The sequence below is a fragment of the Haemaphysalis longicornis genome, unplaced genomic scaffold (assembly GCF_048455015.1).
Source record: "Haemaphysalis longicornis isolate Haplotype H1 unplaced genomic scaffold, Haemaphysalis longicornis Haplotype H1 scaffold_1, whole genome shotgun sequence".
In the NCBI taxonomy this organism is placed as follows: domain Eukaryota; kingdom Metazoa; phylum Arthropoda; class Arachnida; order Ixodida; family Ixodidae; genus Haemaphysalis; species Haemaphysalis longicornis.
The window spans coordinates 352,618,614-352,646,354 of record NW_027526203.1 but is presented as its reverse complement, the minus strand read 5'-3'; the positions used below and the strand labels follow the sequence as shown (position 1 = coordinate 352,646,354).

The 27,741-nt window shown below is 44.3% G+C and overlaps 2 protein-coding genes across 5 annotated transcripts in view; one reads left to right on the top strand and one right to left on the bottom strand.

Moving 5' to 3' along the window:
* The first annotated feature begins 259 nt into the window (after positions 1-259).
* On the top strand, positions 260-12,066 carry LOC144154879 (small nuclear ribonucleoprotein-associated protein B-like). Its single transcript, XM_077685964.1, has 5 exons — positions 260-442; positions 608-874; positions 8,999-9,104; positions 11,418-11,699; positions 11,966-12,066. The coding sequence occupies exons 1-5, from the start codon at positions 440-442 to the stop codon at positions 11,998-12,000; spliced, it is 693 nt and encodes a 230-aa protein (XP_077542090.1). The 5' UTR covers positions 260-439; the 3' UTR covers positions 12,001-12,066.
* A 4,547-nt stretch (positions 12,067-16,613) lies between these two features.
* Spock (secretory pathway calcium atpase) overlaps positions 16,614-27,741 on the bottom strand; it is a 54,993-nt gene continuing 43,865 nt past the window's right edge. For 2 of the 4 annotated variants that reach the window (XM_077685960.1, XM_077685963.1), the window contains exons 23-24: positions 26,487-26,628; positions 18,647-25,652 (exon numbers count right to left, since the gene is read on the bottom strand). In XM_077685960.1, coding sequence (XP_077542086.1) covers positions 25,528-25,652; positions 26,487-26,628 — 267 coding nt within the window. In that variant the 3' untranslated portion in view covers positions 18,647-25,527. Of the gene's footprint in view, positions 18,611-18,646; positions 25,653-26,486; positions 26,629-27,741 lie in introns of those variants that run through there. The other 2 variants (XM_077685962.1, XM_077685961.1) reach the window with 2 other exon arrangements.

The following is a 27,741-nucleotide window of genomic DNA, read 5'->3' as shown; positions in this document are numbered from 1 at the left end:
AGGCGAAAATCGTTTTTATTTATTTTCAAGATAAACAGGTAAGTACCGTCGTTGTTCCCGGTGTCAAACAAAATAGACCACAAAATGCGACCTTTAAGTGAAGTTTGAGCGCGAACAGAACGGCGGTTCGCTCAGGAAAAATTTTTGAAGTGTTCCGTCGCAACACCTGTCACCGCGCCTGGAAGACCAGTCGATGGCAGCGCCGCCGGTACTGGCTTCACGGTGTGCGTAAGGCAGGGCAGATCGTTTCACTGACCACTTCGAAGTGCTTTCGAAGTGTTTGGTGTTTGCGCGTTTATGTTTGTGGCATTTGTGGTGTCAGGTGCATTGCTTGTCGAGTTTTGAGCTGAGTGGTGGCGCGCATTTTGTGCCGGCGCGAGTACGGCGTCCGGGAGTTTTTCATCAGTGTGATCTAGTTAGTGTGCTAAAATCATTCATCATGGTAAGTAAATGCTTCGCGTTTTTCAACCTTGAAAAACATGCCGAGATGATTATTTCGTCTTTACCGTTACTGGTGGTTACGGGAGGCCCTTGAAAATAACGCTGGTTTTACTCAATGTCAAAGGTGTAGAAGCGTTCATTCACATACATTTTTCTTTATTTCTAGACTATCAGCAAGAACAACAAGATGCTCCAGCATATCAACTACAGGATGCGTGTGATCCTTCAGGATAGCCGCATCTTTATTGGAACTTTTAAGGCGTTCGACAAGCATATGAATTTAATCTTGGGCGACTGCGAAGAGTTTCGTAAGATCAAAGGAAAGAACCAAGCCAAGCAGGGAGATCGTGAAGAGAAGCGTGTCCTGGGCCTTGTACTGCTTCGCGGAGAGAACATCGTGTCTTTGACCGTCGAGGGACCGCCGCCTCCAGAGGTTGTCACTTATTTGCTTCCATTCATAAACCTCTATCCTTGGCACACTTCACATCTAATGGCGTTAACAGCGAATGACGTTCGCTCTTAGCTTCATTAGTTCCTTAACACATTTCACATCTAATGGCGTTAGCAGCGAATGACGTTCGCACTTGGCTTCATTAGTTTGGCGCCACATAACAGAATAATGAAATTCAGTGATCGAATGAGTTTGGTAGCACATTTATGGGCCTCTTCGATTTGACCTGCACTTTCTGCACGAGTTCAGAATGAGTTCGACCAGTTCAGCGCAGGCGCCGCCACTGCAGAACCGGTCCTGCACTTTTGTCGTCTGCTTCTGCGTTCCACCCTGGGAAGTGCACGGATAGCCGTGAACGCATCCTGCACTCTCTGCCCTGTCGATAAAGCGAAAAGAAAAGTGCAGGCGTCGCGCACTCACTCTAAAATCGAAGAGGCGAGTGCTGCACTACCTGAATGAGTGCAGCCAAATCGAAGGCACCTCATATTAGCTTCGAACTGAATGAGCAGCCTCAACGGCAGACATGCATTAAAAAGCTGGCGTCTCTCCTTTATCTCTCCTCTTTACCTGCCCATATCATCCCCTTCCCCCACACCAGCAGGCATTCCGGTGTCCACCCCTAGGTGTGACAAATTACGCTTGCTGGTGGACTTCCCCTTCAAGTTTCAATCCAATAAATTCGTTCATTCAGTTACGTCTGACCGTACCTGAAGTGGAAACTAAAGTTACGTTCAACGTTAACTGTACCCCAGTTACTCAAGTTGCATCTGATGTAACCTGAAATGGAAGTTATGTCTGATGTGGCCCGAAATGGAAAATAGGAGTTTTTCCCTGTGTAAACTCGAGTAAACCATAATAATTCTGATGCAACCAGAACCCGCCGCTGTGGCTCAGTGGCTATGGCGTTGTGCTCCTGAGCCCAAGGACGCGGGTTTGATTCCCGGCCGTGGCGGCTGCTTTTCTAGAGTCAAAAAGCGAAAACACCGATGTGTTCAAGATTTCGGCGCACGTTGAAGACCCCCAGATAATCAAAATTAGTCTGCAGCCCTCCACTACGGCGCATCTCATCGCGTGTGTAGCGTCGGCGCATTAAACCCCCGCAATCAATCAAATGATGCAACCAGAAATAAACTAAGCTATGTCCCATGTGATCTGTGCAACCTTATTGTAATCGTCCACTTTACGGCCCATGATTATTTAAGATATGTAGTTAAAATTATTCTATTGTTTTTTTGTATGGAAAGAGATAAGAGAACACCAGAGAGTTCCTTTCACTATCACTAATAAATTATATCATATCAACTTATCAAATAAGTCATATCAACTTATTGGCATGACTGGGGCTGAAAGCTGCCTAGCAGGCTTGGCAAAAGGTTATATATTTCTTTTTAACTCTGTCGTTTGTTTCTTTGGTGTGATGCATATACAAAGAAGAGCTTACAAAAAATCTGAGTCTCATTTAACAGTACGTAACAAGCTTCAAACCCATTGTGCTTCAGCATCTTCGATATACAAGGAACAAGCTTGAGACCACTCATTATTATTATTATTATTATTATTATTATTATTATTATTATTATTATTACTATTATTATGCACTCTAGACAGCTTGACCAACCAAGACTTTTGTTGTTTGTTGCGCACAACAAAAGATACAGCTTGTCGGTATAATGTTAAAGGGTCCCTCTTCACTGCGATTAAGGTTGTAGCATAAAGGGTTGCCGATAAAATGCAAGTTTGGTTCATTCGAAAGATTGCCTCGTTAGAATCATACTGACACCACATTTAATGTAAACTTCGATCAAATAAGCTACATAATTAGGAAAAAAAAAAAATGAAATTTTCTGTTGCTGTGTAGGACCTCATGTTTAATTGCTACTTTAACAGCTGTCATCAGATATTTCATGTACCATGGGTGACAAAATTGTATGGCTGCCATATTTGGAGGAGACTCAGGGTGGTGAGTTAAAGGTCGAAGACAAAATGCAAGTTTGGTTCAAACGAAAGGAAGACCACTACAGCGAATTTGCCTGTTTAACGAAGAAATTCACGAGTTCCCCATTGCTGATTGTTGTTAGATAACGAATACACCTAGCCGCACACATGGTAACGCGCAGCAGCGAACTGAAACTGGGCAATTGGGCTGCTAATTATCGGCTCCGGGGTTCGTTGCCACTGCCCAGTGGCGCAGTGCTGGCTTCACTGAAGTCGGCAACGCAGCTCACGCGTATGCCGATGACTGTGAGGCATCGAATTCGGCCACGGAGCTGCAGGAACCGATAAACATGTACAGCGCGTTTTGCGTCGCAGCATCGGTTGTGACGGCCGATGATTACGTCTCGGTGGACAACCAGGTCCTGGTTTGTTCTGACCTGACTACTGACAACATCGTGGAGGCCTTCTTAGAGAAAAAGGGCGCCACAATTGATCAAGCGAGCAGTGATGAAGAGCTTGCAGAGGAGCCAAGCGTTACGACTACCCGCGAAGCCGTAGGGGCATTTGACGCACTGCAGATATGTCTCGTCACTTCCTGACCCCGCGCTGCAGCACGCCTTGAACCTTGACAGCATCAGGTCGGCAGTGTTGTGCATTCAGTACTGCACAGAAGCAAATTGTTCAATTTTTTTTTTGCCTTTTGGAGTTTAAATCTGATGTAAATAAACATAGTTTCTCTCAATATGCTTATCTGCTTTATAGGGGGCCAGTGAAGTATGCGATGCATACAACGAAGTGATGTGTATAACGAACAATTATCGGGGTCCCACATGCTTTGTTATGCAGGCTGTTGAGTGTAATTAGGAAAAAAGAGAATGGCCGTGCAACCCACTAGCTCAGTTCCCACACTAGAACCTATGACGTATAATGGGCAATGTGCGATTGACTGCGGCTGGCAAAATACAATGCAAATTAAACAAGGGTTATAAGCTTGCCAAATGAGCTATGTGCGCTTAAATTTAATGCATATTCTTTTTGTATCCGTAAGAATGGTAGGGTAAACAATGGAAGTTATGAATGCACACATAAACATAGAAGCACCAGTGCGTACTGCGCACACTATGCAGGTTATAGCTGCACAGCTGTCCAGTGCGTTGAGCTTACACTGGCCGACTGGCATAAGTGACATTGTCTTCTGTGACTCTTTCCTGAGCATACCCAGTGTTCCACGAAACAAGAACGAGTACTATCAACCTTAACAAACATTATCGAGGCACAAATCCAGTCAAAAATGAAGTGGGGGTAGCCAGCAGTCCCGAGCGTCATGGTGGTGCCACGTAGGAGGACTGAGCGCAAAAAAGGTGTTCCACCATTCGCTGCAGCCCTAGTCCACATACTTGCGTTCGCTTCAGTACTGCCCTGGCTATGTCGTCATAGACGTCACGAAACACGCAATTCAGCTGGAGAATTAAAATTGTGGTTTCAATTGTTTAATTTCTCAGTGAATAACGCATCATTTGGTACCGGTCAAGCGCTGGGGCTCTGTAAAACACCAAATCTTTCGAATAAAACAAACTTGTATATATGTTTACAAACTGCCTGCAAAGCGGTGTGCATCAGGTTAGAATCCTAATAAAATGTATGCTACCATCTACGAGTCATGTTTTTGTGGTTTGTTTGACTGCTTTGAACTTGTTTGAAGCAGTGTGACTTGCCTAGTTGTGTGTTTTTTCCTAGTATTGCTAAGCAGTATAACTTCTAATCTTCTTAATCCTCAAATGCTAAATAAAAGTGTCATAGCATGTGCTGTAAAAATACAGTAAGTATGCAAATGGAACATATATCGTGCAAAGAAATACTCGGCAATAGTTGCAGCTTTGCGCTCAGTATCTTTACTGTTATAAGCAAATTTGTTTTACAGGCAACGACCGAGCGAAACCGGAGGGAGGCTGCCACCCCAAAACAGGGGCAGGCGCAGTCGACCAAAGGGAGTAGTGAGGCCGCGGCCGAAGTAGAGGCGCCAACAGCCGGGAAGACGTCATGGCCGCGTCACGGTGACGCCTTCCTTACATGGGAGGGCTAATCATTCTGCAGGCATTTTCAATAAAGTTGCTTCGCTCGCTCGCATTACAGGCAGGCCATCTTAAATGGGGCACATTTATAAGTGTACTTCTGCAAGTTTCTTCATTGTGTGGGCATAAAAAATATGTAAAAATTCTGGAAAATTGTGCGGGTCAGTGGTGGAATCAAAAGGCTGGTCTCGTGCACGGTGGACTGTCGACTTGGCCATTTAGCCGTAGTGTTAGGTGCATTGGGATGAAGGCCAGTAAAGCGTAGGATTAAAAAGAAAAGGCAATTGGGGAAAAAAGACTGGCAAGTTGCAAGAATTTGGTTCAAGTTCGTTTCGGTAGTTTGTGCCGAAGCTACATTTGGGTCATGAGGTGTGCCATAGTGGAGGGCTCCAAAATAATTTTGACCACCTGGGTGGGAAGCTTTAAAACACGCTCTGAAACCTCGACACCTGGGTGTTTTCACTTTTCGCCTCCATCTGAAAAGCAGCCACTACAGCCAGGATCGAAACCGCAGTGTGATACTCACAGGTGGCAGTATACCTACTTCATTGACAGAGGCACACAAAACGGGCCTTTGCACTAACACTGACTGGACCATTAGGGATAGATATCTAGAACATAGCTGACGTGAATGTGAAAGGGTGAAAGTAAAGTGAAATGATATGATATGGCTACCTTAAGCACAGAGAAAATATTGGTCAATGCATAATTTAGATTACAGGCAATAGTTATTACTAATGTGGAAATAATATATTTGAAGGACTTCTGAGTGTTCAAAAATAAAGTGTGCCTGGTGCTTACATTAGAATTTTCAGTATAGTTTATGGTGCAATAAATTGGGCTGGTTGGTGGATTTGTTTTCCTACAATGCAATACTATCTTAAAGGCCAACTGCACTTAAATTTTCGACAAGGTAAAAATAATGTCGCCTAACAGTACACATAAAAAGAGTGCGTAATGCAAAATACTACGTTTCAAGCATGAACGCGAGCGGCGCAAACGGCTCACGACATGGGCGTTTTAAGAACCGAAACAGAACAGAAAAGGTGGGCCACTAACGGCGGCCGTACGTGACATACGTGATGGAATGGAAGCGGCCACGCTAGAACCGGCAGCCGCTAAGAGACGCCTTCAAATGCGCGTGGTAGCGTCGTGTTTCACACTATTATATCCACAGAAGAACTCCCGCTAACGTTTGCCCAGGATAATGGAGTTATGAGCGATTGCAACATCGCTTCGTTATCAATCGAAATGAAGTAGGCTGTACAACAGTTATTTTTTTAATCAGAATAACTGCTGTTGTAGCAATCTTTGGCATTGCGAGTAAAAAAGCGGGCCCTGATTTACAAAGCTAGTTGCTCGTATGGTATCGAAAAGCAGCTTTGGTTAGCCTTTGGTAAGCAGCCTCGGCTGTCACATTGCTCTCTTTGAAGGGAATAAACCACAGGCGGGAGGAGATCAATCACTATTTTTACTTCGTGAATATCGTCCCAGGATTTTCCCCTGGTCTGCACATCGAAAATCAAATTATAAAAGGGGTCTAGAACTATAAGCCAGCTTCCCCAGCTAAATGATGCACTAAAACACGAAAAAGTTGCCTATCTACCGTTGTTTTATACTTTCACCAAGAGACATGTGCTGTTGAAAACATTTTACTTCCAAGTAAACTCAATCTAGCTCTCTACAGAAGTAAATAATTTATTCCGGAATTGAAAAAAAATCTAGTTTTGTTTATGAGAGGAGCAGTTTTGTTAGCTTTCGCACTTCGCGAAGACGAGGGCCGATATTTGTGCAGATGTATTTGTTACCATGAGCTGATTTTGGTTCACTTAGTGAGTGAGGCAAAAGTCGCACAAATGTTTATACCCGCATGTGCAACAACTCTAGTTAGGTCGCAAAACTTTGAACAGGTCTAAGGGATGAAGGTGGCGTTGGCCCAGCCCAAATATTAAAAATATTGGACAAGTGGTCAAGACTTTATAAAAGATCATTTTTTTTTTCTGTGGCAGATGCAATAGGAATGACAAATGTAAGGCGAGTGTGCGTGTAACGCTATTTTTTTTTTTTTTTTAGTAGAAATATTAATTTCAAGTAAAAAGAGTTTTGCTAGCACCAGAACGTTTGCAAATTCGCGTGTAGTTTGTAGGCTTCTAATCTATTTTATTGCACTGAAAAAAGAAGGCTGATATTGCTACCTATGCGGTTAGTTTGAAACGCGATGGCGATGGCGGTACAGCGCGGTGGTGTAGCGGAGAAACCCCAGGCGAACACGTCCCTGTGCCCGGCGGAGCGCTGTGCAAGTCACCAGGGAAGTGCCAGCTCCACAGGACAGGTTCCCCAGCCTCCGTCACAGGCCGCTCGGAACTTGTTTCGGTGACTTTCCACCAGGTGCAAACATCGTCTGCACGGAGCTACTTTGGACGATGGTACCTAGTGTGCTGTGTGCCTACGAAGCTTAGGATTTCGCCATGGTGATTTTAAGCGCTTAGACTGCTTATTTGGATCACATTTGGACAAAGAAAAATTCGAGTGCAGTTGGCCTTTAAGGCAGTGCTTTGTGCTGTCTGTGTGTCTGTACCCCTTGGCACTTATTCAGTTCTGGGTTCTAAAAAAAATTCTGAGCTCAGTCATGCTGAGGTAAGCGTCACCTGTAACGGCTATGACGTAATATGCCAATATTGCACCTATTGCCTGATGCCACTGCAGAGGGTTTCACGCTGATGTCATCTTTTTTGGTGGGGTCCAGATTGCGCTTCTCGTTATTGTGCTGCTCAATGGGACGTCCCTGTTTCTCCCGTCGTGGGGGATCTTGTCATTTGACCTTGTGCCATCACCGTCGCCACGTCTCTTGTCTCGTAAAATGATGGCATGCTGCTGTACAGAAGGACCAGGCCATCTTGCTGCATTTTACTGAGCGCTAGATAGTGGTGGTGATAGTGTACTTCTGGACAGATGTTAGCTTGGAGCCAGGTGTGCATCACATTGTGTGTAAAAATTCAACGCCCTATCTTTCCTTCTGAGCTGTGTGGTTGCATACTTACTGCCAGAGAAAAAAAAAACAGCAGGATAAAAATTCTTGCTAAGATGCCACCCACCTTTCTTTCTTCTTATTTTTTTCTCTCCAATAAATGCTATTCAGCAACAACAAAACTCCCAACATCGCAGAACTTCTGTTAGCCATTAAGAGCAGGCCATTATGATTATTGTGACAATTTTAGGCCATTTGGTTGCTGTGCCAAGTATCCCAGTGCATCGTCTTCTAGTGCAGCTACGTGCCGACAGATGACACACCAATACGTAACTGCTGGAAACCAGGGACCAAGTCACAGGGCTCTTTTTGATGCAGGAGTGCTATGGGTAGTTCTGCAACTTCATATATCGAACTCTGATGCTGGAAGCATTGCTGTGAAGAATAATGCCTTAAAGGGGTCATGAAGACAAAATACAAGTGTGGGTCTTTAAAAGGACTGCTTTTTCTTGATAACGATACTAGTTTTTATTGCGAACTTCAAGCAAATAATCTGGATGTTAAGGAAAACTGACAGAGCAGTGGTGACTCGCCAGATACTTTTTTGCTGGTACCTTGTGATGTCACAGGATCATGTTTGGTGGCTGCTACCCAAAGCCACCACCACGAAACATGACTAAGGGATATTGGTGGGGCCTCTGGTTCAGTTTCATGGTACCGTTTGAATGCTAATGTGCAGTTAACACACTGATAACTATGTTTTCAGTGTTCCCTGCTGACGTGTGACACGGAATTGGAAAGTTTTTCAATATTGCTTGCTAAAGCAGCTTTTGTAACTGGAGTGGGGCTGGGTGGGTTACCAATTGCTGGTTCTTTCAAATTATACAAGGTTGTATTTTGTCTTTATGGTATGGGTGAGGAGGGACAGCGGATTATCATCCAGCTCCTCATTCAGGTGAGGATGGGACCATTATTTTCAGTCTCTGGAGTGGGACGAGGGACAGTAATGTGACTTTGTGCTAGTGTGGGAGTAACTTGAAAAGTCGTGCGGGATGCTGGCATCAAAGCTTTGATGAGTGGCCCAGTTGTATGAAACGAGCATCTGCGATACCAAGTGTGGTGTGCGTGTAGGAGGGCCTGCCACGGGTGCCTGTTCCCGGAGCTGCCCCTGGCCCTGGCATCGGACGTGCGGCTGGCAGGGGCATTCCAGCAGCACCCATCGGCGCTGCACCAGCCGGTATGTGCGAGTCAAAGCCCAGGTGATTTTTTGAGCGCGAGACTGCTGTGTGTGAAATGCCTTAGGCCCCCTCCCCTTATGCGAGTGCATGCAGTAGCAACCAGTGTCGTCTTGTTGGTGTTCAACTCTAGTCAGACAGGCCAGCATTATGCGAGTGTCTGTCTGGTTCAGTGCTGGTTCAGTTGTCTCGAAAGTGCCGTAGTGTTACGAGGAACATCAGACACGATGCACTATTGCTGGTTTTGCAACATCGGTTAAAAGAAAAAGGTTTGAGCTAGTCAAGATGCCATGCACCGTTCCTTATAACAGCTTTTCAATTTACAGTGAACACCGGGCGGAATCAACTGCATGCTAAGACGAGTGGTCTTGCCTTGCCACTTTAGCTACCACCCTGTCAAACTTCTGGTGGCTGGTCTGGTAGCAGGTCTCTCGTAATTGTGTTTCACTAAAATCCTGCTTGCTGCTAAGTAGGTGGGTGTAACCACAGTGACATTTAGGTGATCTGCAGCAGCAGGCCTGCTGTTTGTTTAAATGCGCATCTGGTCGCTGGATGCTCTGCAGAGCATGTTGTGTGGCAGAGCCATCTGTGTAGCCTAGTGTGTGCTGAGGCCGGAACACTGTCGGTTATAATAAGGCAACCCTTTTGCGCACTGTGCATCTACACCCAGCAGCAAAATAGGCTGGGGCACGCAAGCGCGTGGCAAAATGTATCGCCGCGACATCTGATGTCGCACTTCTGGTGTCGAGACACCGATATGCACATGCGTGTCCAACCCCTGTATGCTACACCATCTTTTCCTTCAATTCAAGAGGCAAATATGATAGCGTTGAGCGCTCGGCGCTAAAGGGCACTTTTTATGGTCAACACATCTCGCTGGCACATGCTTCGGAGGCGAACGGCGGGAATGAAGCGTTCTTTGTTCATCTGCCTGGTTTTGACAAAGGACGCATTGCAACGATATTTTGATTTTAAGGGCGATAGCGTTTGTTTGACTGTGTAAAAAAGAAATTTTGGTCTGTGCAGTCAATCAATTCAACGTGTATTGCAACCTATTAATTTTTCTTCTTCTTTTTTCTTTTTTTTTCAAACCCACGACTGCATCGATGTATGCTTGCGTTTTTTTGTCAATACCTGTTTTAGTACATGTGCAACACCTTGCACACGCATAAAAAGTGACCTTTCATCACAGTTTATTCGAATAAACTATTTCTCGCCTCAATTCTTTCCTGTTTCAGTGTGCTCATTTTTACTTACCAACCAACTGCATGTTTTAGGCCAAAAATACAGAGACGAGGTTGGAATATATGTTGCAGCAGTTTGTCACCAAGGCAGGCATATGTTATCTGTCAGATCGTGGCTGAGCGAGCAAAACACACACTTCACCCTCGCCTTTCGCCACCGAGGCATATGCGAGCGAGACATGTTAACAAAGGAAGTGACCCCTATTTCCAAACGCTGAATGTGATCAGCTTTGCCACTTGAAGAGCAGGAAAAGACAGGATAATGAGCGTGGTTGGACGTGCACGCGCACACGGATGTCTCGACACCAGAAGTGCAACGTGAGATGGTGCAGCGATGCATTTTGCCATGCGCTCGCGTGCCCCGACTTATTTGCCGCCGGGTGTACATTTATGTCCAGTCTTAATGCATGGTTAACAAGACCACATGGCATCTGGTGCTGCTGGAGCAGTGCCAACGCACACGCACGTCCTAGGGTGGGTGGAAAAATATCCTTGTCACGCCATGCACGTGATTACATGTAGATAGCCTTACCACTCTTTCATGCCTAGACGCTGGGGCAGATGCAGTATCAGCACAGATGCAGTACCAGTGTGTGAAGTATTTTATTTCCACGGAATGTTGCATTCGCCATAACAGGCAGCAACTAGGCGAAAAGCGGGTTAAATATGTGCACCATCATAGACTTGTTTAAAGGCTCCTGAATTACATTTTCAACTTGGTAAATAAACTTGTGCTGCTGTGAGGTTATGTGCTGAAGGACATTCTGGAACTTTTGAGGGCTCCCCCAGTTGTTCTGCTCAAACCTGCAAAAAATGAACTGGAGGTGCTTGTGGTGCACAAAGATCTTTAGTTCTGGTTGAAACAGGAGAGTTGAAGATGAAGGAGCCAGCCAGCTCGGTGGAAAGCTCCGTGCCTTGTATTGGAAGCTCAACGTTGAAGGTAGCTGACGGGTTAATTACTGCAGTCAGTGCCGGTAGTGCTGTTGTGATTTTCAAGGGTGTAGTTGGCTTCTCCTTTGCTGCAACCAGCCTTTGGGGCGAGTGTGTGGTGCCCTCTGTCCCTTTGTGCAGGCCTGCAGGGCCCCGTGCGGGGTGTGGGCGGGCCCTCGGCGCAGGTGATGGCCCCACAGCCTGGCCGGGGAGTGCCCCTGCCCCCAGGGGCGGTGGGCGTGTCTGCCCCGCCGCAGGTGCGGCCGCCGGGTGTCATGGGCATGCGGGGGCCCCCCGGCATGATGGCTGGGCCGCCTCCCGGCATGCTCGGGCGCGGGATGCCCCCACCGCCCCCCGGGGGCATGCCGCCCATGGGGCCCCCGGGCATGCGTGGACCCCCACCGCCAGGCATGATGCGGCCAGGTGAGTCACTGTTTTCTTTTCTCCTATCTTCATCTGCTGTGTTGGCATAGCAGGAAAGGCCACTGTGCTGCTGCGTGTAAAGTCGTGGGTTGAGTTTTTGCAACCTCTATATGAGGCTGTGTTTTCTGCTAGAGATTTTCTGATAGAGTCCATAGCCCTCCACTACTGCAAGTTTCTTTAAATTTTTTTTTACTGGAATTGAATTATCAGTGCTGGAGCAGTTCAGTTTCTTTATTTGAAACCACTTTCATCTGTGTCTTTTTCAGGTCCCCCTCCTGGCATGAGGCCCCCAAGGCAATGAAACCTCAAGGGAAAGTGCTGTACATAGTCGTCTTTTTTATTATAGGAATAAACATTTCACGCCTGACGTTTGTTCATTTGTTTGCAGCATAAATATTTTGCTTTGCAGAGCCATGACTGCCTTAGATGTGCATGTTCTGGAGCAGCCGTGCACCGTGTTCTGCCATGCAGCGACTTCACAGTTGCTAGCTGTGCTACATGCGCAGCACGCCACTCTGTAAGGACGTAAGGGTGCTAGCATTGCTAGCACTTTCTGGCCGGGGTGTGTGGCACTTTTTTTGAGCATTACTTGACTGTGGCAACCTGTAGGTCACTCTCAGCCCATCACTCGCGCCCAAAGGGGGAGCAAGACTGCCCCTCTTTGTGGTCTGTGTGGTGGGTTGACAACTGTGGGCGCATGCCTAGTATTGTTCATTCAACAGTCTGTGTGCAGCACTGTAGATGCTACCTGGCTCTCCACCAATCTGGCCGGCGAGCTAGTCTAACTTCCACGACATTCTGCGGAGGCCGGCTGAAGAAACGCAACATTGGGCATTGGGGGCTTTGGAAGGGCATTTCCGTTCTGAGGCTGTGCAGGTGGAAGTGCCCCAGTACACCATGCAGCTTCGGTCCTGCTGCACACAGCTTGTGGCACAGATCGTAGGCAGTATAGGTGCTATACATGTGTTCGCGGGCCCAACTGTGTACTCTACGATTTTACCGCGCAATCACATGTGGCCCCAGCATGAGACAACAGCTAGGCAGGTCCAAGGTGGCAGAGCCTCGGATAGACACCATTTAAATATTAAAGGCAAGGTTTTCTGCAGTCCACCATTGCTTGCTTGAATGTTGACACAGCCAAGAAAAAAAGAAAGGTGTGAATTTGGAATCATTTGATTGCAAATGCCTTTTCAAGGTAGTGAGTTGCATAATTGTTTGTGAAATGTGTGCCTTGGCATGCCTTACTGCCTACAATGCCTACAAAACTACATACAATGAAAAGTCATGGCATGTTTGGCATACGACTCTTTCTCTTCTGAAGCCTTGGACTCCCGATTTTCTGCTGGGCGTTGTAGTTGTTGTTTTGAAGGTGTTTCAGTTCTACGTTAGTCTGGACCGGGCTGTGGTGGCAGACATTTAGCTGGGTGTGCTGAACCATGTGGTGAGGAGTGTGGTCTCCAGTTCTTTCCCAGTTCTCTCTGTGAAGGCAAAGTTGGCACTGCACTCTTGTTGGTGCAGTCCTCTTGTTGGCAAAGCGCTCATCAGCTGCTTCTGTGTCTTGCTTACTGGTGCCCGCCATGGTGGCTCAGCGGCTAAGGCGTTCTGCTGCTGAGCACGAGGTCGCGGGTTCAATTCCCGGCCGCGGCGGCCGCTTTTCTGATGGAGGCGAAAAGCAAAAACGCCTGTGTGTTAGAGATTTCGGCGCACGTTAAAGATCCCCAGGTGGCCAAAAAAATTAATCCGGAGCCCTCCACTACGGCGCGCTTCATTGCCTGCGTTGCGTCAGCACGTTAAACCTTACAATCAAAAATCTTGTTCACTGGTCAAACTTTTCTTTGAATTGATGAATGACTGAAGGCTGAATGACTTTTTGTTTTAACTAGCTGAAAGATCACACCGGTCAAAGCTGCCTCGACTTTTGTTTGATGGCAATTGCTGCTTTGTTTGTTTAAATAAAGCTGGCATTTGTTCCGTGTTTCCTTTCCATTTTTTTGTTTCACACATTGTAGGCCTACAAAGTCATTCCAGTAAGGATGGTGCAGCCACCTAGTAGGAGCAGCAGAAAGCACCTGTACGATTCCTGAGCACAATGCTTGACAGCCAGGCAGGCAGATGATGGTTCCAGCAATTAGACACTAACAGTAATAATGGGGAATGGGTTTCTCATTCACCTGCATAAATCTCGGCTACTTGTACATAGATGCAAAACATTTCACCTGAATCAATACTATCGAATCTTATGATTAGCCCTACTAAGAGAACTTGCTTTTAGAATGTTTAAAGGGACGATGAAGACAACATACAATTGAAAGATTGCCAAGGGATAACACTTATTTCAGTTTAATGAGCATTTCAGTGAAATAACTCTTATCATGAACACTGAAGAAAGGGTTACGACTCGCCAGCTAATTTCCTGCAGTGAACTTTACACAAATAAGATTCCCAACTGGCCGATGCCAACCAAAATAACCGATTAGTGAAATAGTTTTGTACAAATGCAGCTAGAGCATGTAGTGTTTTAAATAATGAGGCTTTGTTGCTTTAAGGTGATTAATGAACATTTACAGTAAAATAACGATGAAAGTCAACATCACTCAGAGCCAAACGCCACGAGCTGTGGTGACACTGCACCATCTTGAATGTGATAAAAAATTACAAACGAATCAGGTCTGCTGTTTTGTTACGAGGCACTGAGAGTTCAGGTGAGCTCAAGTCATCCAACTCCAGTCACTTCCATCGCCCAAAAAGAGCTAAGTTCATGGCTTGGTTGTGTGGAACAGGTACATGCTGAAACACCCTGCTGCGTTTTAATGCGAAAAAGCCAGTGGTGTCCTGTAGGAACTATAAACTATCATGGACTGCAATACGATAAATAGAGGATGCATCAGAATAAAACAAATCTGCGGTGTGTTCTATAGCGTGTGCTGTGGAATGATACACAAAGAAGAGCACCATATGGGCATGCGCAGAGCCATATGGAGAAGCGCTGATTAAACTGGCATGATTTCAACGCGTTGTGTGCCGAGCTTTGCGCGGGGTAGAGCACCCTGTGGCATCAACTGGACACTCAGTGGCATTCAATTGGACATTAAGGCTTTTGCATTCCCAACTCTCAAGATGTGTTCAGCTGTCCTCAGAAGTTTTTACAAGGTGTGATCAGCGATTCCAAACTTCCGGCTTCTTCATGACGGCAGTGTACTGATTGCTGGTTGGCGGCTGCTCTCCCAGGTATAGCGCTTCTCATCGAACAAAATTGTAGCGGGGTATGCGCTGACTAATCTTTTGAATGGAGCAAGGTCATATTGTCTTTGAGGCACCTTTAACAGTTGAAGTTCTTTCCTTTGAGCTGAGCGAAGTTCCTACTAATATTTACTGGACACTTTCACATTGCATGCCTTACTGTTTGTTTCAGAAGAGCACTTATAAAAACTGCACTAATCCTTTTCCACCATTAGTGATAAATGTCACAAATTGTAGCACAGAAAAGGGTATGGTGCAGCGATAGCAGTTTTCACACTGTTTGCGTTTTCTGAATAAGCAGCAGTTGCTGCCACGGTGCACAAGTGATACATTTGTATGCACAGCAGCGTAATCCACTGAGTGATGCCAAGCTGATTCTACACTTCAGTGCCACTTAGAAGTAAACACAATAAGCAAAAAGAAAATTTCACGCACACATGTAACAAGCGAAAAGTGCTCGCCAGCGTACATGTCACCTACGACATTGCTATCCCGAGGCTGGCAAAAATATACAAGAACTATTCGCGCAATTTGACATTCCTAAAATATGCGATTTGAAGTCAAAAAAAGGGAAAGGTAATCCTGTTCTTTATCAAGATTCTGGGTGAATTTTTGCTTGTATAAGAGGGAGAGGAATCTCTGGATGCAACTACCTATTTTAGTGTAAAGCACCCTTATAATAATACGAAGTACTGGGCACGTGTGAATAGTGATTTCTGCCTTCAAAGCAAATAGTTTTTTTTCCCCCGAGTAATATGAACGGTTGCAAAGAATGTAACCAGCAGCAGCCACAAGCACTTCTATGAGAACTCGTGGTCATTTATTCTAATGCAACACATGCAACAGTTGACGAGTTCGACAAGAGCAAGGCAATTCTCAGGACCTCTGTTGGAGTTTAGAATTGCTTTGCACTTGATGCAGATCCCGGCAGGATTTTCTTAGCAGTAGCTCATAATTTGGCTCCAATGCACAACACCATCACTGTTGTCATCAAGAGTGGCCAGTGCTGAACTTGGAGCTGCTTTAGTTTTTTAATGCGCCAACTACAATGCAGTTTATTATGTTGGGATAAGGGTGTCGCAAAATACTTCACATCTCACACACCGGAAGTGAAATTATAGCATTTGGACTTCCTTTATCAACCATGCTGTGCTTTTTTTGTTTCCCCAATTTATTTTGTACATACCAAAGGTGCAAAAATAATGAACCTAAATGCGAGATCTTACAGTAGTTCTCGCGTGTGGGAATGCTACGTGTTCCTGTAATAAATGCACCCTTCGTATTAGCCATCAGAATTTTGGATTAGTTTCATCTCCGATAGAAGGTTTATGATGTGGTTATGATATATCGCGGTGCTAGACTGCAGCCGAGCACTGGCAACATTTGACTTTATCTACATTACAGTGACCAAACCCTAGTGTGTGAAGAAGTTGCAAGCCTAATATCACACACACACACACACACAAAAAACATGGGCGTTTTTTTTTTTTTTTGCGCATCTGTTATAGGTGTGTAAGCACCGATCTGTTTCGCGAGTTCTGCTGAGGTACCTTAACTTGCTTTGGAGGACTAATGCTTCTCCTCCAACTTTCCTATGTCAGGTTTCTAATAAACTTAGAGGAGAAGGTGAAATAAACATTTTAGGGGGGAAAAAAAACCATGGACCACACAATATGTACAGCTCAACAGTAGTGCATTTATTTGCCAAGGTCAATGCAAAACATTCTGCGAAAGGCTTCAAAAGCATTTTCATTAAAAATCCACTTCAGATGATCAGCATCTTGATTCGAGAATCCCAAGCAGCAGTTCTTCTCTTCAAGGCTTCAGGCTAGTTTCTCAAGAAGTATGTAACTGGGCAACCCAATCAAAACAACTACCAATGAAACTGCATTAGCATTTGGCTTGAGTGAAGCATTTGGCTCACATTTTTTAATGCAATTCACAATGGTTTCGAACTAGCAGCAACAACTACACTATCTTGCAAGCTTTGTAGGAGTGATTACACATACTTCTGTAACGGAAGCTTCTAATTGCACCTTTTTTTTAATCTCATCTTTTAATTGCCCTTGTCAATTAGGTTCAGCTTGTGAGCCTAAGTGTTTCTGAAATGAAATCTGTGCATTCACTTGAGCCGTGCTGCAAGTGGGTGAACAACACAATGTGTGCAGGTGCACCGATCCTACTCTTGTGCCTCCAAGAAAGAGGAAAAATTCTGCTCTCCTTGATACGCTGTTTATACTTGCAGAAATACAATCTTCAAGCGACTTGCTCTCCTTGTTATGCTGTTTATACTTGCAGAAATACAATCTTCAAGCGACTTTTTCAGATGCCAACTGTTAGGATTACCCCATAAAATGGATGTTTTTATGGAACTGTTCAGCAACAATCTTTGAGATTGCCTTATTACTTGAACATTTCTCCAGTCCCCATCATGCCCAAAAAATCAGTCATTGCCCTCCCATCCCAAAGTTTGCTCGTACACAAAGTAATCCGCTGTTCACAGTGCCGAGCTAGAAAGGCACAAGCCCTCCGAGCACCTACAGAGAGTGTGTTCGCTACAATTACTGACCAGCTATGCCATTCTTTCCATACGCGTTTGCCAATCCAATCTCTCTGGTCCTTCAAGTCTGTGTACACAGAAAACCAAACGAACGATACCCACCTGTTTGGCTTATCTAAGAGTTTCTTTCGATGGTAGTTTACGGCATTTGTTATGCCACTTAAACTGAAATAATCAGAGCAATTAACCACCAGTGACCACTTCACAGCAGCGCTGAACCGCACCTTTTATATGGGGGCACAGTAGCTAAACAACTGCCTCATTAGTAAGGCACAGTAGTACACTTACACGATCCTGAAAGGGCCTAGGTTTAAAATGCAGCACAGTCAGCCAGTGGGAATCTGTTTACGAAATGTTTCCTGCACCCTATGGTTAAAAATATATACCCTTTGTATGTTGTTTTTTTTTTGTGATAAATAAACCACCATCGAATCGAATCGAAAAAGTATTTGCAGGTGGCAAATAGACATTTTGCAACAGCTCTATATTTACCTACTTTTCCAGGGGATTCAAACTTAATTTTTCAAGGCATCATTTGTGCTTTTGTTGCAAGCCACTCACTGCTTGGTTAGCACTCTGCTGTGTGTGTGTGAACCTGTATTTGTAAAACACAGTGAACTAGAAGTTACCGCATCGTTTGCCCGTGCACCACCCACTGTGCTTAGCAGGGATGTACAAAGGTGTGCTATCAAGGAAAGCGCCAAGGAAAAAAACCTTCTGGCTCCCAAACCCCAGACCACACACCCACAGCTGGGACAATGGATGCTGTGCATAGGTTGGACTCCCATGTGGAGCACTGCACTCAAAAGAAAGCCAGTGTGTTCCACGAGGTGTTGAAATGCATATGCTTGCCATGCAGTGCAGTGTGTAAGCAGGGTGCACAGCTGAGTACTTCTAGTGCTGGACTGAAAGGATGGCAAACCACATTACCGTTGTTCATTCAGGGAGCATGAAACAAAGTGAAATGCGCACCAGAAAACTGGTTAGCAGGCGAAACATTTCCACGCATTCCCGCTCCTCGTTCTCAACGCATGCTCCCACTGACCTCGGCCTGGTTCTGAAGCACATTAAAACGCTTCATGCGTGGCCCCTAGTCATTGTGACAGTTCTCCTGTAACGGCCAAATGCGGCATTTAGACACAGGACGTATTGCATAAATTACTTTAATAGCAATATAAAAACTGCAGGTCGGTCAAGCAGTGATACACGAGAGATTCCGTGCACGGCAGAGCCACCCTTCTGACACAGTGCTATGCATCCATTTTTATGAACTGTGCAGCGCACCGGCATGTCTGTGCTGCATAGAGTAAGTACTGACACTTTTATTTCCCCCACACGAACTGCAAAGCAGGGACCCTGGCGTGTCGTAAAGTGGACAACAAGCATGACGCCATTTTCATCAGGACATAAGCAGTCAGATGATAAATAACAAGTTATACTGACAAACCATTACAGCAAGCTCTCAAAGTGTTTAAAATGCTGCTTACATGTGTAGCACTGGTAAAATATTGAGAGACAAAAATTGGTGCAGTGTCCAGAATTGAAGTGCAGCAGCTTAAAAAAGTGGCCGAGCGCTATTTTGTAGCCACAGACAACCTGCTCAGTTTTAGCAATACATTATATCACATCATTTCACGGCACAAACACTCAAGACGGGTTGACAAAGCGCCGCTGTCAAAGCCAAGCTCCACTGTGAGGTCACACAGGGGTGCAGCAACAATTTCCAGGCTCTATGATGCAGTGCTATGTCTGCCACTTCCTCCAGGTGCTTCGGTTGCTCCTTGGGGAGTTTCAGAACAGCGCCAAACGTTTAGACAAGTTGCTCAATCACAAAAATCTGGGAAACACCATTACGGTGATAAAGGCTCTGTAATTGTACCACGTCCAGCATGTCACAACTGCCTTTTCTTGAAGCACCACTTGATTAAGCTTTTGTGTCTTAATGCACATTTTTTTTAGCATGATTAGTTTATCTATCTTCACAATAAATCTTGTATAGGACAAACAGGAGCAATACACAATAACGTACTGTCAGTGTGGTACTTGTGTCAAGATGAACTGGCCCCGTACACTCCTTAAATTGCTGTTTCTGCCGATACAGGCATCGCACCACAGTGATGTACGTATCACATAAACTTACTGGAATGGAAATACTTCCTGCAGCTAGTGCAAAAAAAAAAAACCCAAAAACCTCAAAACCTGGCTTTTTTTTATTTCGTCAGGTTCAACAGAATGGTGGTATGCTCCACCCTTTAATTAACCAGAGCTTTGAGGCAGAGAAAATTCGAACAAATACTAAGACCAGAAGTAGAGCAACTGCACCTACACTCGAATGGTACAAATGATTGAAACCATTCAAGCACTGAATAGCAATGACTGGTATCAAGCAAATAACAGGAAAAGTTCAATTCTAGAAGTGCATCTAGCATGATACTCAAACTTTTTACCAATACTACATGCAACCACAATTCAGCAAAAGTAGAAGATAAAGCCCCATTCACACACCAATATAAAAATTTGTGGTTAAATGTGCCAAAGCAAGAAATGGGCACTGAGGCATACTGTAATGGATGGCTGCAAATTAATTTTGGCCACCTGGGATTCTGAACGTGTACTCAATCTTGCACGTACGGGTGTTTCTTGTGCTTCGTGTCAACCAGACACTTAACCTCTGCAGTCAGAAACAGATGAAGCCCTAAGCTCCCACCAGATTTTTCTGAAAACGCCTGCACTGTCAAAGGTATTAAAATTAAAGGTAGTGGAAGCAAAAGATAACCATACTAACAAGCCCTTTTTGATTCCTTCTACACAAAGATCTAGTCACCACAGCTAGGTTGAAGCAAAAAACTGCCTAAATTAACACCTGAAAATTTATTCTGCCATGATACCTGCCACAGTGCACACATACTTATAGCAAGAAAATCCTGTTGAACTGTTACAAATCTCTTCCTTAGCAAAAACCATAGTATTGACCCAGTCTTCCTTAAGCTCTGGTCAGATTAAGATAACTTTGTGACACAGCAGTAGTGCAGCAATGAGTGAACATGCTAGTGAATTTCTAAATAACCAGTCGCAAGACCCTTCATGTGAATCTGATAACAGGATGAGAGGATGAGTAAAGGGGAAAAATTAGTTCCACAATAGTAATTTGGTTCATCCTGGGAAAAAAAAAAGCACATTTAACAATAAATAACACATCTTTACCTACCATTCATCTCATAAAATGTGATTGTGGGGGTTTAACGCGCCGACGAAACGCAGGCAATGAGGCGCGCCGTAGTGGAGGGCTCCGGATTAATTTTGACCACCTGGGATCTTTAACGTGCGCCGAAATCTCGTACACACTTCATCTCATAAAAGACTTCAACATAAATGCACTATGAAGGATATTGCAATGAACATCTAAATTTTCAGCAAATGCATCCTCTCTCTCTAAATTTGAATTCAAGTTGTATTCTACACATTGAAGCTACAGCTGGGTTACGGGATGTGCCACAGTGGAAGCCTGTGGATTAATTTAGGCCACCTGGGGTTCTAAGCTGCTGAAGCCAAAACCCGAGAACTGAACTTGCAACCCTGTGTTCAGTAGTGGCCACTGAGCCATGGTGGGCCTTCCAGTTAACATGCATAACAAGGTTACCAGAAACCAATGTCGAAACAGATCACAATGTACTTGAGATACAAGTGCACAATATGCCTCAGTAACGTTTGATGCTCGTAGTTTTTGTTTTCTGACAATTTGATGCACCATTTTTGTGGCACGACGGCACGGGCTGGATCAGCGACTCTTCCTCCATGTGTGAGGCGACAGTCGTGGGCGATTGCACAGCAGATTCTCATCAGCACACGCACTGGGTCAGGCATACATAAGGACTGCATCATGACCACATGGGGACCACACAAAGGACATGGCATTAGCATGGTAGATACATAAGCGGTGATCTATGTGCCAAGTTCTGGCGATGGCCGCCACCAAAGGGTTTTCCCCCTTTGGTGGAGGCCCTCACCAGAACTATGCTGCAGCATTTCCACAGGCAGAACATATAGTGGTGCTATATATGTACATATATAGCACCACCACATAATTACCACATATAGCAGGTAACTAATTAGCATGGGGGCAGTGCCACCACGCTATTTTGCATCATCCTTCATGCGTATCCTGTGCTATCACTGTGCGTGCCCTATGTGGTATCATGCATCCTAACCAGCATGTTCACTTTGAAGTGAATATTTTTTACATGAAAGGCAAACAACACTTTTTACACAGCAACTAAGCACTTACTGATATGACCTCATTTTGGTGAACCTAAATGACTTTATTTCGGTAGAAGATCCCCCTGCAGTCTCTTGACTTTTGGACCTCGTGTATAAAACACTTTTTGTGAGTGAATAAAACATCACTGAATTGAATTGGATCCCTTACAATCCACAGACACTTGCAAACTAGGAATCTTCTGCACTATGTGTCATTCAATGTCGGTGTGGACGCAGAGGTGAGAAGAAACATAGCCCCTTTGGCAACAGAGTCACCGCTAGGCATACTGAGCCAGGTTCTCCTAAACGTCTCAGAAGGGAAGGCCGAAAAGGCTTCCTTCCATTATGGTACGGAAGGTCTCGGCAATCACGTTCAAAATCAGACCTACAAGTTGAACAGATATGCTTAGCCTTTAGCAACAACTGCCCACTGATAAAAATCTAAACTACAGAGACTCGAGACAAGAACTGGCTTACATGACAGCATGACCAACACTAACGCACAACCTGCTCAAGTGTGAATGTGCAAAACCACACATTCAAATGTGATGAGCCAATCAACATGTAGTCTTATCAATATGTTTAGAATAAAATACCATACAACAACCCGCGCTTCACAAATGTTGGCCTAAAGTCACTGCTTTGTATTGTGCATTTTGAATATGATAAGATCTAGCTGCAGTGAGCTGTAATGTGTGAGCTGACCTCATCACACAGAATAGAAAGGTGCACCTAAAAAGTTCAAACTGGGGCTTTGCAAAGCAAAGCTACACCTGGCCCATGAGGCACGCCGTAGTGGAGAGGTGTGGATTATGCTGAGACTGAACATGCTTCGAAACCTCCACGTGAAGTCGTGTCTCATCTCCCCAAGAAAAACAGCCGTTGAGACTGGGAAATGAACCCGCAGCCTTTCTGCACAGTAGTGCAGGGCCTTCTCCACCAAGCTCTCGTGGCGAGAGTGAATCTCATCCACTCAAAATGCAGCCGCATGGCTGTTGGCAGCAAACAAGGGCTTATACAGCTTTCGCAGAAAACTTTGTATCTGTCATGTATCTCAGGCAGTCACAACAGAATGATGGTGTAGAAAACCATAAGTGGGTCAAATATCTTTTCAATATATTAACAAGGCCTTGCTGCACTTTTGTCACACTATGATAAAGCAAAGTGAAAACATGCTCAGTTGAGATGGAAAAATGTAAGCATCAAGTGCTCTACACTTTTCCTTCTCAAGCAATCTTACAAACAGGATACTTTAAGTTACTGCTTAAAAAAAAAAGAAAGAGTGAAAAATTAAAAAAGTCTTTATCACAGAACTCTGCATTTACACATTTGCAGTGACACCCAGATGAAGCATTGTTCAAGATACCTTGAATATTTCACACACGGTGAATAGTAACGTTCATAGTTTAATAATCAAATCTAGTTTTGGTGGAAAAATGGCATTTGAAGCATAGCTTGATCACACAAATGATTGATTTCATCGTTATCAAGAAATTCACAACATGTGGCATTTCTGGTCTCACACTGAACCAAATACTGAAGTAATGAGATGTGCAAGACACACACAGTTTTACCAACAGCACACCACTTCTATGAACAGAGATTAATGACCGTAAACAGCCAATGCTGCTGAAAATTGAGACCGTGAAAAACTTCCTATACATCACACATACATCTGGCTGACATTCATGATCCTCCTTCAACCATTGGTGCATGTACAGCAATGCTTAAAAAGACTGTATAGGAGTACAGCAGCATCTCACAGCCCTTGCTACTGACTGCCAAAAGAAGATATGTCCACATTCACCTCACTGCTCTATAGATTATGCCATATGGTGTACTGCATCTCAAACCTTTTCAATTACACTCAAAAACCAAAATGTAGGCACTGCAATGTATCAGCTTTTATATTATCCACATGGTCAGTTTTACCAACTTAAGGTAAATTCTAAAATAACCAAGTGAGAGCTTGCTGTAATCTTGCAAAACTAGCCACATCAAAACTGCAATCTTTGTTAAACAGAGGCTCATACTGAATACATAAAGGCAAAACTTTCAGTCAAGAGAGAAAAAAAATAAATCGAGAGCAGGTCAGCAAAAATAAATTTTCGCTGATCATAGCAGACTTTTCATGCATCATTCTCAAACTATTTGTCAGTTACTTGTGACTGACACAGCTTAGTAACTTACAAAATTATTACAGTATAGCCTGCTCACAGGGAACACAGTCAATATGAATTCAGTTTGTTAAATTTTTGTTAAATCTGCAATTCACAAGGAAGGAAGGACAGTGGGGCCCAAAAATCAAGGTTTTCAAAGCCAAGCAGTCTTTTAGATTGTTTTTACTTAGGCAACTAGTCACGAGTGTATTTTGCAAGTTTTTTTTTTTCTGTACCACAGAATAGTAAAGGTCAGAGCTTTTCAATACGCTGTCCCTACATTGGTGCTGCTTCTGGCCCTCAAAACCAACAAGGAATACTTTTCCAAGTGTGCAAGGAAAGGCCGAAAAGGGGGTATGAGCTGTCACTGAAGCCAAACATTCTGTAGCGACGAAATCCCATTACAAAACAGAACAAAGCGGTTTCGTGAAATCGCCATAAGTTGATGCAACATTTAGAGGTAAACACCATAGATGTGCTCACCACTGCCTGAAGCCACTTTGCACAACGAACTTGTACTGCCTTACTCATCGTCTTAGCCCAGACAGCCCGCCAGCAGCCACACCTTCTCTGCCACTCGCTTGTGCTGAATCCTGCTTTCAATACACATTTTCACACAGCATTTGACAAACTTCAAACACGGTTTATTCATTATTGGGTGGGCCTTTGTCTGTGCTTGATGTCCATACACAATTTTTAATAGCAGGTTGGGAGTGGGAAATCAAAATTTTGTCACTATCGGGTTCACTATGAGCAGGCTACACTGTATTTGTAGCAATAAAATCAGCCTTTTCCACAGTGGGAAAGCATTGCATTCTCCACCTGAGAGCAACATGCTAAAATCAAGAGATGCACATACTGCAGCTAGTTTAAAACTGCTACACTTCTCAAGGCACTACTGCTGGCACGCTTTGCAAGAATCACAGACTGTAAAGCAGACATTACAGAGGAATTAGGCACGACTAATTCCTCCAATTCCTCTGTAGTGTTGCAGTGTTGAAAAACCGCACAATAAAGCACACACTGAACTACCAACTAGCCCAAGCACAAGCAGTACGAAGTGCAAACAGAAGCCTCAGTAAGCTTTGCATTATGAATACCTTAATGTAAACTTAAAGAAAAAGGAGTAGGGGGGGGGGGTAAAAGATTAGAAGTTGCCTCTGAATAGCACAACAATGAGTTAGCAAAATAAGAAAATGGGAAAGGGGCTTGTCATTCGCAAGGTTCCTGTGAATTCCGCTGGCTCAGCCATTGGCCAAGCTCCACACTGGGCAAGTTGTGAATGATCAGGCAAAGTGGCTCTGCTGTTTGCCCTGTAGCTCCGCACTGTCTGGCCCACCATTTGTTATTTACAAAACTATTTACACATGTTGTGAACTGCGTACACAGTTTACGATGAATGATCTGCAACCACTTAGCGTCTGCAGCAGTGTACAGGTTGACGGCCTCAATTGGTGCATGATATTTTCACACAACGTAAAACAATCAAGAGTCCCAATAAGTACTTTAGAAGAAAAATGCAGGCCAAATAAAGCTTCACCAAGAGAAAGGCAACTGTGGCTCCATAGACTTAATGACGGCTAATACAAAGTTGTGGTGCAAGCCCGACACTTCAGACAAAATCCGAGCCGAAAAACTGCTTTTTCCGCACCCTTCTCGAAATGCTTCTTTCGAAAAACTTCTTCAACTCCGAGAAAATGAAAACCGTTGAAGACACTCCAACAAGAAGGCATATATCTGCAAAGAAGGGAAAAGTTGGAATGAACTGTAATTCACCAGCAGTTAATCATTCCACTAACCACACGCATTTAAACCTGCCTGCAAATGAAAGAACATTTTTCCCAAAACCTCCTTATTTTTCCAAGCCCCTGACTTTTTACTACGATACGATTGGCTGTAAAGAAGGCACAAAAGCCACATTGTTAACATGTCTAATTGTTAACGTTATCTACCATTTGTTAATGTGGTATGATGCCAAACGTAAGTGGTAACTGACAGCTGAAATTAAACCACGACAGGGAGCCATGCGGCAACATACTTTTAACTGCACATGAGATTAAAATAGCAATTTAAAAACTTGTCCCAAGCTAAAACAACACTAAAACAGAGTCTTTTCTACTCCTAGATGCTGTTTTTGAAACCGATAAAGTTGTTTGTACACAAATGGTAGTGTCACGTTTAGACACTACATGGTGCCACCTTTCGGACTTCAGCAAGTTTAGTGCCACGTTAAAATTAGTTGGCCCAATTTATTTGGAAATTTCCCGTGGGTACCCCACTATATAAAATGCCAGCTTTCATAAGAGCTAGAGGACATGGACTCCACAAAAATTGGCTGTCTGTCCCTTAAATAGTCAACACGCACAAATTAGTAGTGCTTAAATAACGGCACACACAAGGCCTTTTAATCGAGCATGGTTCAAGCCCCAGTATCTTGGCCTTCCCAATGCTTCTGTGCAGGGGCCATACAACAAAACACAGCAATGGGAACACATTCAACGCACTTGGCAACACCTCGTCTAAACAGGAGGGGGCCTGGGGAGAAGGAGAATCCTGGGAAGAGATGCTCACCCGCAAATGTGAGTGCCTCTGTCTGAAAGACCCTCTGCAGTGGCGGGAAGTAGATGACCAGCATTTGCCCAATCACTGAAAAGGCTACCGCGAGGAGGAACATGCGGTTGCTGAAGAGTCCTATGGTGAACGCAGATTTTGTCTGTCAAAAAAGTAGCCAAGGACACAATCGTGAAACACACTGCCATCTGCTGCCTTTCTTCCACTCACCCCCCACATCAAAATATGCACCAGAGAGCCAACGGGCATTTCTTACACTATAGTCAAACACAGATATAATAAACCTCGATTTAACGAAAATCGCTTCCCGCGGGGGTGACAAACAGCTTATGTCGAAATTATTTGCCCGCAAACTTAATTAAAAATTTTTTGTTCAAGTTATTGCTCTCATTGTGATTGTCCTGGAAACCCATGGGCCTCATCGTTTAACATTAAAGGGGGCATGCAGACAAAATACACGTTTAGGTCATTCGAAAGATTGCCTCGTTAGAATCATACTGACACCAACGCACACTTTGCTCAAATAAGCTACATAATTAGTGAAAAAGTTAATGGCCATGCGACCTACTAGCTCACTTCCCGCAACAGAACCTATGATGTCATATGCCCAGCTGTGCAATTGGCTGAGGCCAACAAAAGCAAACGCAAATTAGGCAGGGCTTATAAGCTTGCCGAATGAGCTCTTTGTGCTTACATGTAATGCATATTCATTTTACCGCCATCAAAATGGTGTGATAAACAAGGAAAGTTATGAAAATACACATAAACATAGAAGTACCGATGCGCACCGCTGTTGGTACTGGGCGTACTTCGCTTGTTTTAGCTGCACAGCAGTCCGATGCTTTGGAGTCGTCTCATACGACACTATCCGATTGGCGTAAGCGACATTGTCTTACGTGCCCTGTTTGTCAAGCATACCCCATGTTTCACAAAGTGATTACTTTCTACCATAACAAAAAGAAGCCAGGTGCAAAAATACGGTAAAAAATAAAGCAACGGTGGACAACGGCCCACGGCTCCGTATGGTAGCGCCATCTGAGAGGACTGACGGTAAGCAAGGCTGCAGAGCCTAATAATGCACTGGAAATTGTTTGAATACCCGCTCGTATGACTTTATGGCAGATGTCACGTCACGCAAACACGATTTGGTGGGAATCAAAATTTTAACGTAAATTGATTAATTTCTCAGTGAACACACCATGATTTGCTGCCAGACAAGTGCGGGGGGCACTATAAAACACGAAATCTTCGAATA